This window comes from Empidonax traillii, unplaced genomic scaffold (assembly GCF_003031625.1).
Source record: "Empidonax traillii isolate 1590-97213 ecotype Southwest subspecies unplaced genomic scaffold, ASM303162v1 scaffold3673:size21991, whole genome shotgun sequence".
Lineage (NCBI taxonomy): Eukaryota > Metazoa > Chordata > Aves > Passeriformes > Tyrannidae > Empidonax > Empidonax traillii.
Window position 1 is genome coordinate 10,347 of NW_020958866.1, and position 10,925 is coordinate 21,271.

A 10,925-nucleotide genomic window follows, 5' to 3' on the forward strand; every position below is an offset into this window, starting at 1 on the left:
GCAGGCGGCGGCCAGGATCCTCTGGGCGGCCTCGGGGGTGTGGCAGGTGGGGTAGAGGGGCTGCAGGACGTAGTTGGCGAAGGTGAGGGCGATGACGGCCTGGTTGGTGGGGTAAATCACCAGCACCGAGATCCACAGCCGCAGGAATCTGGGGAAAAAAACAGGGAATTTGGGAAAATCCGGGCAAAAAATGGTGAAATCTGGGTTGGGGGAAAATCAGGGAAAAATTTGGGGGGGGTGGGTGAAATTTGGGGCGAAAAACGGGGGGTTTTGGGTCAAAAATTGGCGATTTTATTCTGATTTTTGGGCGATTTTGGGGTCGAATTTTGGGGGGTTTTGGGGTCGAATTTGGGGCAAAAATGAGAAATTTTGGGATGAATTTTTGGGGCGATTTTGAGGTGGATTTGGGGTGAAATTTGGGGCGAAAAATGGGGGGTTTGGGGTCAAAAATAGGCGATTTTATTCTGATTTTTGGGCGATTTTGGAGTCGAATTTTGGGGGGTTTTGGGGTCAAATTTGGGTGAAAAAATGAGAAATTTGGGGCTGAATTTTTGGGGCGATTTTGAGGTGGATTTGGGGTGAAATTTGGGGCTAAAAACGGGGGGTTTTTAGGTCAAAATTGGGGCAAAAAAGGGTGATTTTTGGGTGGAATTTCGAGCGAAATTGGAGCCAAAAATGGCACATTTTGGGTCGAATTTTGGGGAGATTTTGGGACAAATTTGGGGTCAAATTTGGGTGAAAAAATGAGCAATTTTGGGTTGAATTTTTGGGGTGATTTTGAGGTGGATTTGGGGTGAAATTTGGGGTGAAAAATGGGGGGTTTTGGGTCAAAATTGGGGTAAAAAAAGGTGATTTTTGAGTGGAATTTGGAGCGAAATCGGAGCCAAAAATGGCACATTTTGGGTCGAATTTTGGGGAGATTTTGGGACAAATTTGGGGTCAAATTTGGGTGAAAAAATGAGAAATTTTGGGATGAATTTTTGGGGTGATTTTGAGGTGGATTTGGGGTGAAATTTGGGGCGAAAAACGGGGGGTTTGGGGTCAAAAATAGGGGATTTTATTCTGATTTTTGGGCGATTTTGGAGTTGAATTTCGGGGGGTTTTGGGGTCAAATTTGGGGCAAAAATGAGAAATTTTGGGTTGAATTTTTGGGGCGATTTTGAGGGGGATTTGGGGTGAAATTTGGGGCGAAAAACGGGGGGTTTGGGGTCAAAAATTGGCGATTTTATTCTGATTTTTGGGTGATTTTCGGGTTGAATTTTGGGGGGTTTTGGGGTCAAATTTGGGGCAAAAACGAGAAATTTTGGGCTGAATTTTTGAGGCGATTTTGAGGTGGATTTGGGGCGAAAGTGGGGTAAAAAAATGGAGGGTTTTTAGGCCAAAATTGGGGCAAAAAAAGGCGATTTTTGAGTGGAATTTGGAGCGAAATCGGAGCCAAAAATGGCACATTTTGGGTGGAATTTTGGGGAGATTTTGGGACAAATTTGGGGTCAAATTTGGGTGAAAAAATTATCAATTTGGGGATGAATTTTTGAGGCGATTTTGAGCTGAATTTGGGGTGAAATTTGGGGCGAAAAATGGGGGGTTTTGGGTCAAAAATTGGCGATTTTATTCTGAATTTTGGGCGATTTTTGAGTCGAATTTCGGGGGGTTTTGGGGTCGAATTTTGGGGTCAAATTTGGGTGAAAAAACGAGATATTTGGGCAATTTTGGGCCAAATCTTTGGGGTGAAATTGGGGGGATTTCAGGTCAAATTTGGAGGCGATTTTGATGCGATTTTTGGCCACTTTTTGAGTTGATTTTTGGTCGATTTTGAGCAGATTTTTAACCCAAATTTTGGCCCATTTTGAACCCCATTTTTTTCTCATTTTAACCCAAATTTTTCCCCCATTTTAATCCAAATTTTTCCCCATTTTAACCCAAATTTTTTTCCCATTTTAACCCAATTTTTTCCCCATTTTAACCCAAATTTTTGACCCATTTTAATCCAAATTTTTCCCCATTTTAACCTGAATTTTTTTCCCATTTTTTTCTGAACTTTAACCCGAATTTTGGTCAATTTTTGGGCTGTTTTAACCTGAAATTTTTTCCCATTTTAACCCGAATTTTGGGCCTTTTTCTCCCCGATTTTCGTCCCTAAAAAGGCCAATTTTGGGTCGATTTTCATCCCTAAAAATGCCAATTTTGGGTCGATTTTTGGCCCTAAAAATGCTGATTTGGGGGCAATTTTTTCGCCGTTTTCTCCCCAAATTTTGGGGGTTTAATTTTGGGCTGTTTTAACCCGATTTTTCCCCCATTTTAACCCAATATTTTTCCCAATTTAACCCAATATTTTTCCCATTTTCACCCGAATTTTTTTCCAATTTTTTTTCCCATTTTAACCCGAATTTTTTCCCAATTTTAACCCGAATTTTGGTCAATTTTTGGGCTGTTTTAACCTGAATTTTTTCCCCATTTTAACCCAAATTTTGGTCAATTTTTGGCCCGTTTTAACCTGAATTTTGGTCCTTTTTCTCCCCGATTTTCGTCCCTAAAAATGCCGATTTTGGGGCGATTTTCGACCCTAAAAATGCCGATTTTGGGTCGATTTTTGGCCCTAAAAATGCCAATTTTGGGGCGATTTTTTCACCGTTTTCTCCCCCATTTTAACCCGATTTTTTCCCCCTTTTAACCCCTTTTTTTTCCCCAGTTTAACCCTAATTTTTTTCCCATTTTAACCTGAATTTTGGGCCCATTTTAACCCAATATTTTTTCCCATTTTAACCCGAAGTTTTTCCCCATTTTAACCCGAATTTTTTCCCCCATTTTAACCCGCATTTTGGTCAACTTTTGGGCTGTTTTAACCTGAATTTTTTCCCATTTTAACCCGAATTTTTTTCCCATTTTAACCCAAATTTTTCCCCATTTTAACCCGAGTTTTGGGCCCATTTTAACCCCATTTTTTCCCACATTTTAACCCGAATTTTTTCCCATTTTTTTCCCCATTTTAACCCAAATTTTTTCCCAATTTTAACCCGAATTTTTTTCCCATTTTTTACCCGTTTTAACCCGAATTTTGGTCCTTTTTCTCCCCGATTTTCGTCCCTAAAAATGCCAATTTTGGGTCGATTTTTCATCCCTAAAAATGCCAATTTTGGGTCAATTTTCATCCCTAAAAAGGCCGATTTTGGGTCGATTTTTGTCCCTCAAAAGGTCGATTTTGGGGCGATTTTCGGCCCTAAAAATGCCGACTTCGGGGCAATTTTTTCGCTGTTTTCTCCCCAAATTTTGGGGTTTTAAATTTTGGGCCCATTTTAACTCAATATTTTTCCCCCTTTTAACCCAATTTTTTTCCCATTTTAACCCGATTTTTAACCCAATTTTTTCCCATTTTAACCCAAATTTTGGGCCCATTTTAACCTGAATTTTGGGCCTTTTTCGACCCAATTTTTTCCCCATTTTAACCCCATTTTTTTTCCCATTTTAACCCCATTTTTTTCCCATTTTAACCCAAATTTTGGGCCCAATTTAACCCAAACTTTTTCCCCGTTTTAACCCGACTTTTTTCCCATTTTTTTCCCAATTTTAACCCGAATTTGGGTCCATTTTAACCCCAATTTTTTCCCATTTTTTCCCCCATTTTAACCCGAATTTTGGTCAATTTTTGGGCTGTTTTAACCCGAATTTTGTCCCCATTTTAACCTGAATTTTGGTCCTTTTTCTCCCCGATTTTCGTCCCTAAAAATGCCGATTTTGGGTCGATTTTTGTCCCTAAAAATGCCAATTTTGGGTCGATTTTCGTTCCTAAAAACGCCAATTTTGGGTCGATTTTTTGGCCGTTTTTTGCCCAAATTTGGGTGTTTTTTCCCCAAAGACTCACCCCAGGAGCCCCCCGAAGACGTGGCAGACGTAGGCGTAGTCCCCGCCCGCCCGGGGGATGGCCACGCCCAGCTCCGCCAAGTTTTCCCCATTTCAACCCAAATTTTGGGCCCATTTTAACCCAAATTTTTCCCCTTTTAACCCCATTTTTTTCCCATTTTAACCCTATTTTTAACCCAATTTTTCCCCATTTTAACCCAATTTCTTTTCCCATTTTTTTCCCCATTTTAACCCGAATTGTTTTCCCATTTTAACCCGAATTTTTTCCCCCATTTTAATCCAAATTTTTCCCCATTTTAACCCAAATTTTTGACCCATTTTAATCCAAATTTTTCCCCATTTTAACCCGAATTTTGGGCCCATTTTAACCCAATTTTTTCCCCATTTTAACCCAAATTTTTTCCCATTTTTTCCCCATTTTAACCTGAATTTTGGTCAATTTTTGGCCTGTTTTAACCCGAATTTTTTCCCCATTTTAACCCCATTTTTTTCCCATTTTAACCTGAATTTTGGTCCTTTTTCTCCCCGATTTTCGTCCCTAAAAATGCCGATTTTGGGTCAATTTTCATCCCTAAAAATGCCGATTTTGGGTCGATTTTTGGCCCTAAAAATGCTGATTTGGGGGCAATTTTTTCGCCGTTTTCTCCCCAAATTTTGGGGGTTTAATTTTGGGCTGTTTTAACCCGATTTTTCCCCCATTTTAACCCAATATTTTTCCCAATTTAACCCAATATTTTTCCCATTTTAACCCGAATTTTTTCCCTTTTTTTTCCCATTTTAACCCGAATTTTTTCCCAATTTTAACCCAAATTTTGGTCAATTTTTGGGCTGTTTTAACCCGAATTTTTTCCCCATTTTAACCCAATTTTTTTCCCATTTTAACCCAATTTTTTTCCCATTTTAACCCGAATTTTGGGCCTTTTTCGACCCAATTTTTTCCCCATTTTAACCCCATTTTTTTTCCCATTTTAACCCCATTTTTTTCCCATTTTAACCCAAATTTTGGGCCCATTTTAACCCAATTTTTTTCCCCGTTTTAACCCGAATTTTTTCCCAATTTTTTTCCCATTTTAACCTGAATTTTTTTCCCATTTTAACTCAAATTGTTTCCCCATTTTAACCCGATTTTTAACCCATTTTTTTTCCCATTTTAACCTGAATTTTTTCCCATTTTTTTTCCCATTTTAACCCGAATTTTTTCCCCATTTTAACCCAATTTTTCCCCCCATTTTAACCTGAATTTTGGTCAATTTTTGGCCTGTTTTAACCCCAATTTTTGACCCGTTTTAACCCAAATTTTGGTCCTTTTTCTCCCCCATTTTTGCCCCTAAAAACGCCAATTTTGGGTCGATTTTTTCGCCGTTTTTTGCCCAAATTTTGGTTTATTTTATTTAATTTATTTTTAATTTCAGACTCACCCGAGGAGCCCCCCGAAGACGTGGCAGACGTAGGCGTAGTCCCCGCCCGCCCGGGGGATGGCCACGCCCAGCTCCGCCAATTTTTTTTCCCATTTTAACCCCAATTTTGGGCCCATTTTAACCCAATATTTTTTCCCATTTTAACCCCATTTTTAACCCAATTTTTCCCCATTTTAACCCAATTTTTTTTCCCATTTTAACCTGAACTTTTGGCCCATTTTAACCTGATTTTTGGGCCCATTTTAACCCAATTTTTTTTCCCATTTTAGTTTGAACTTTTGGCCCATTTTAACCCGATTTTTTTCCCAGATTTTTTTCCCATTTTAATCCGAATTTTCAACCTGTTTTAACCCGAATTTTGGGCCAATTTTGGTCCTTTTTCTCCCCGATTTTCGTCCCTAAAAACGCCAATTTTGGGTCGATTTTTGTCCCTCAAAAGGTCGATTTTGGGGCGATTTTCGGCCCTAAAAATGCCGACTTCGGGGCAATTTTTTCGCTGTTTTCTCCCCAAATTTTGGGGTTTTAAATTTTGGGCCCATTTTAACTCAATATTTTTCCCCCTTTTAACCCAATTTTTTTCCCATTTTAACCCGATTTTTAACCCAATTCTTTCCCATTTTAACCCAAATTTTGGGCCCATTTTAACCCGAATTTTGGGCCTTTTTCGACCCAATTTTTTCCCCATTTTAATCCAATTTTTTTCCCATTTTAACCCAAATTTTTTCCCCCATTTTAACCCGAATTTTGGTCAATTTTTGGCCCGTTTTAACCTGAATTTTTTCCCAATTTTAACCCGATTTTTAACCCATTTTTTTCCCATTTTAACCCAATTTTTCCCCCATTTTAACCTGAATTTTGGGCCTTTTTTGACCCAATTTTTTTCCCATTTTAACCCCATTTTTTCCCCCATTTTAACCCGAATTTTGGTCCTTTTTCTCCCCCATTTTCGTCCCTAAAAACGCCAATTTTGATGCGATTTTTTGGCCGTTTTTTGCCCAAATTTGGGTGTTTTTTCCCCAAAGACTCACCCCAGGAGCCCCCCGAAGACGTGGCAGACGTAGGCGTAGTCCCCGCCCGCCCGGGGGATGGCCACGCCCAGCTCTGCCAAGTTTTTTTCCCATTTTAACCCCAATTTTTTCCCCATTTTAACCCAATTTTTTTCCCCATTTTAACCTGAATTTTGGGCCTTTTTCGACCCATTTTTTTCCCCATTTTAACCCCATTTTTTTTCCCCTTTTAACCCCATTTTTTTCCCATTTTAACCCAAATTTTGGGCCCATTTTAACCCAAATTTTTTCCCCGTTTTAACCCAAATTTTTTCCCATATTTTTCCCAATTTTAACCCAAATTTTGGTCAATTTTTTTCCCGTTTTAACCCGAATTTTGGTCCTTTTTCTCCCCGATTTTCGCCGCTAAAAATGTCGATTTTGGGGCGATTTTTTGGCCGTTTTCTCCCCAAATTTTGGGGTTTTAATTTTGGGCCCATTTTAACCCAATTTTTTCCCATTTTAACCCCATTTTTTCCCATTTTAACCCAATTTTTTTCCCATTTTAACCCAAATTTTTTTTCCCATTTTAACCCGAATTTTTTCCCCATTTTAACCCAAATATTTCCCCATTTTAACCCGAGTTTTGGGTCCATTTTAACCCCAATTTTTTCCCATTTTTTCCCCCATTTTAACCTGAATTTTGGTCAATTTTTGGGCTGTTTTAACCCGAATTTTGTCCCCATTTTAACCCGAATTTTGGTCCTTTTTCTCCCCGATTTTCGTCCCTAAAAACGCCGATTTTGGGTCGATTTTCATCCCTAAAAATGCCGATTTTGGGTCGATTTTCGCCCCTAAAAATGCCAATTTTGGGGAGATTTTTTGGCCTAAAAATACCAATTTTTAGGCGATTTTTTGGCCGTTTTTTGCCCAAATTTGGGGTTTTTTTCCCAAAGACTCACCCCAGGAGCCCCCCGAAGACGTGGCAGACGTAGGCGTAGTCCCCGCCCGCCCGGGGGATGGCCACGCCCAGCTCCGCCAAGTTTTCCCCATTTCAACCCAAATTTTGGGCCCATTTTAACCCAAATTTTTCCCCTTTTAATCCCATTTTTTTCCCATTTTAACCCGATTTTTAACCCAATTTTTTCCCCATTTTAACCCAAATTTTTTTCCCATTTTTTTCCCCATTTTAACCCGAATTTTTTTCCCATTTTAATCCAAATTTTTCCCCATTTTAACCCGAATTTTTTTCCCATTTTAACCCAAATTTTTTCCCCATTTTAACCCAAATTTTTTTCCCATTTTAATCCAAATTTTTCCCCATTTTAACCTGAGTTTTTCCCTGTTTTAACCTGAATTTTGGGTTCAATTTATCCCAAATTTTGGGCCCATTTTAACCTGATTTTTTCCCATTTTAACCCAAATTTTTGACCTGTTTTAACCCGAATTTCGGTCCTTTTTCTCCCCCATTTTTACCCCTAAAAACGCCAATTTTGATGCGATTTTTTCACCGTTTTTTGCCCAAATTTCGGTTTATTTTATTTAATTTATTTTTAATTTCAGACTCACCCGAGGAGCCCCCCGAAGACGTGGCAGACGTAGGCGTAGTCCCCGCCCGCCTTGGGGATGGCCACGCCCAGCTCCGCCAATTTTTCCCCATTTTAACCCCAATTTTGGGCCCATTTTAACCCAAATTTTTTTCCCCTTTTAACCCAATTTTTTTCCCATTTTAACCCGAATTTTGGGTCGATTTTAGTCCTTTTTCTCTCCCATTTTCATCCCTCAAAATGCCAATTTTGGGGCAATTTTTTTGCCGTTTTCTCCCCAAATTTTGGGGGTTTAATTTTGGGCTGTTTTAACCCGATTTTTCCCCCATTTTAACCCAATATTTTTCCCAATTTAACCCAATATTTTTCCCATTTTAACCCGAATTTTTTCCCTTTTTTTTCCCATTTTAACCTGAATTTTTTCCCCATTTTAAACCCATTTTTCCCCCATTTTAACCCGAATTTTGGTCCTTTTTCTCCCCCATTTTTACCCATAAAAACGCCAATTTTGACGCGATTTTTTGGCCGTTTTTTGCCCAAATTTGGGTGTTTTTTTCCCCAAAGACTCACCCCAGGAGCCCCCCGAAGACGTGGCAGACGTAGGCGTAGTCCCCGCCCGCCCGAGGGATGGCCACGCCCAGCTCCGCCAATTTTTCCCCATTTTAACCCCATTTTTTCCCCATTTTAACCCAATTTTTTCCCCATTTTAACCCCATTTTTTTTCCCATTTTAACCCCATTTTTTTCCCATTTTAACCCAAATTTTGGGCCCATTTTAACCCAATTTTTTTCCCCGTTTTAACCCGAATTTTTTCCCAATTTTTTTCCCATTTTAACCTGAATTTTTTTCCCATTTTAACTCAAATTGTTTCCCCATTTTAACCCGATTTTTAACCCATTTTTTTTCCCATTTTAACCTGAATTTTTTCCCATTTTTTTTCCCATTTTAACCCAAATTTTTTCCCCATTTTAACCCAATTTTTTCCCAATTTTAACCCGAATTTTGGTCAATTTTTGGGTTGTTTTAACCCGAATTTTTTTCCCGTTTTAACCCGAATTTTGGTCAATTTTTGGCCCGTTTTAACCCGAATTTTGGGCCGATTTTGGTCCTTTTTCTCCCCGATTTTCGTCCCTAAAAGGGCCGATTTTGGGTCGATTTTCGTCCTTAAAAATGCCAATTTTGGGTCGATTTTTGTCCCTCAAAAGGTCGATTTTGGGGCGATTTTCGGCCCTAAAAATGCCGACTTCGGGGCAATTTTTTCGCTGTTTTCTCCCCAAATTTTGGGGTTTTAAATTTTGGGCCCATTTTAACTCAATATTTTTCCCCCTTTTAACCCAATTTTTTTCCCATTTTAACCCGATTTTTAACCCAATTTTTTCCCCATTTTAATCCAAATTTTCCCCATTTTAACCCGAGTTTTGGGCCCATTTTAACCTAAATTTTTTCCCCATTTTAACCCAAATTTTTTCCCATTTTTTTCCCCATTTTAACCCGAATTTTTTTCCCATTTTAACCCGAATTTTTTTCCCATTTTAATCCAAATTTTTCCCCATTTTAACCCGAATTTTTTTCCCATTTTAACCCAAATTTTTTCCCCGTTTTAACCCAAATTTTTTTCCCATTTTAATCCAAATTTTTCCCCATTTTAACCTGAGTTTTTCCCTGTTTTAACCTGAATTTTGGGTTCAATTTATCCCAAATTTTGGGCCCATTTTAACCTGATTTTTTCCCATTTTAACCCAAATTTTTGACCTGTTTTAACCCGAATTTTGGTCCTTTTTCTCCCCCATTTTTACCCATAAAAACGCCAATTTTGGGTCGATTTTTTCGCCGTTTTTTGCCCAAATTTCAGTTTATTTTATTTAATTTATTTTTTAATTTCAGACTCACCCCAGGAGGCCCCCGAAGACGTGGCAGACGTAGGCGTAGTCCCCGCCCGCTTTGGGAATGGCCACGCCCAGCTCGGCGTAGCAAAGGGCCCCCACGGCGGTGACGGCCCCGGTGACCCCCCAGACCAGCAGGGACGGCCCCACCGCCCCCGAGTGCCACAGCACGCCCTTGGGGGCCACGAAAATCCCAGAACCGATGATGTTCCCTAAAAAAAAATAATAAAAATTGGGGTTAGAGGGGAAAAAACAAAAAAAATGGGATTTTTAGAACCAAAAAATTGGGAATTCTGGCGAAAAAATGGGGTTTTTGGACCAAAAAAAATGGGATTTTTGGACCAAAAAAATGGGATTTTTGGACAAAAAAATGGGATTGTTGGCCAAAAAAAAATGGGGTTTTTGGACCAAAAAAATGGGATTTTTGGACAAAAAAATGGGATTTTTGGACCAAAAAAATGGGATTTTTGGACCAAAAAAAATGGGATTTCTGGATAAAAAAAAATGGAATTTTTGGATAAAAAAAAATGGGATTTTTGGACAAAAAAAATGGGATTTTTAGAACCAAAAACATGGGATTTTTGGAGAAAAAAAAAGGGATTTTTGGACAAAAAAAATGGGATTTTTGGACAAAAAAAATGGGGAAATTTGGGGGGAAAATGGGATTTTTGGACAAAAAAAAATGGGATTTTTGAGCCCAAAAAAATGGGATTTGTGGCAAAAAAATGGGGGGTTTGGGACAAAAAAAAATTGGGATTTCTGGTGAAAAAAATGGGGTTTTTGGAGAAAAAAATGGGATTTGTGGCCCCAGACCAGCAGGGACGGCCCCACCGCCCCCGAGTGCCAAAGGACACCCTTGGGGGCCACGAAAATCCCCGAACCGATGATGTTACCTGGGAAAAATGGGGAAAAAATGGGAAAATTAGCAATTCTGGGGGAAAAATGGGGTTTGGGGAGAAAAAATGGGGCTTTGGGCAAAAAAAATGGGGTTTTTGGACCAAAAAAAATGGGATTTTGGGCAAAAAAAATGGGGTCTTGGGCAAAAAAAATGGGATTTTGGGCAAAAAAAATGGGGTTTTTAGACCAAAAAATGGGATTTTTAGACCAAAAAAATGGGATTTTTGGACCAAAAAAATGGGATTTTTGGACCAAAAAAAAATGGGGTTTTTGGACAAAAAAAAATGGAATTGTTGGACAAAGAAAAATGGGGAAATTTGGGGGGAAAATGGGATT

The 10,925-nt window shown here is 39.0% G+C and overlaps 1 protein-coding gene across 1 annotated transcript; it reads right to left on the reverse strand.

The window, feature by feature from the left end:
• LOC114072658 (large neutral amino acids transporter small subunit 2-like) lies at positions 1 to 9,904 on the reverse strand (the record flags this gene model as incomplete). Its single annotated transcript, XM_027910531.1, has 3 exons — positions 1 to 148; positions 7,225 to 7,285; positions 9,758 to 9,904. Coding segments are annotated over 3 exons (356 nt in total), but the record flags the coding sequence as incomplete, so codon positions are not given.
• Between the last annotated feature and the right edge of the window lie 1,021 nt (positions 9,905 to 10,925).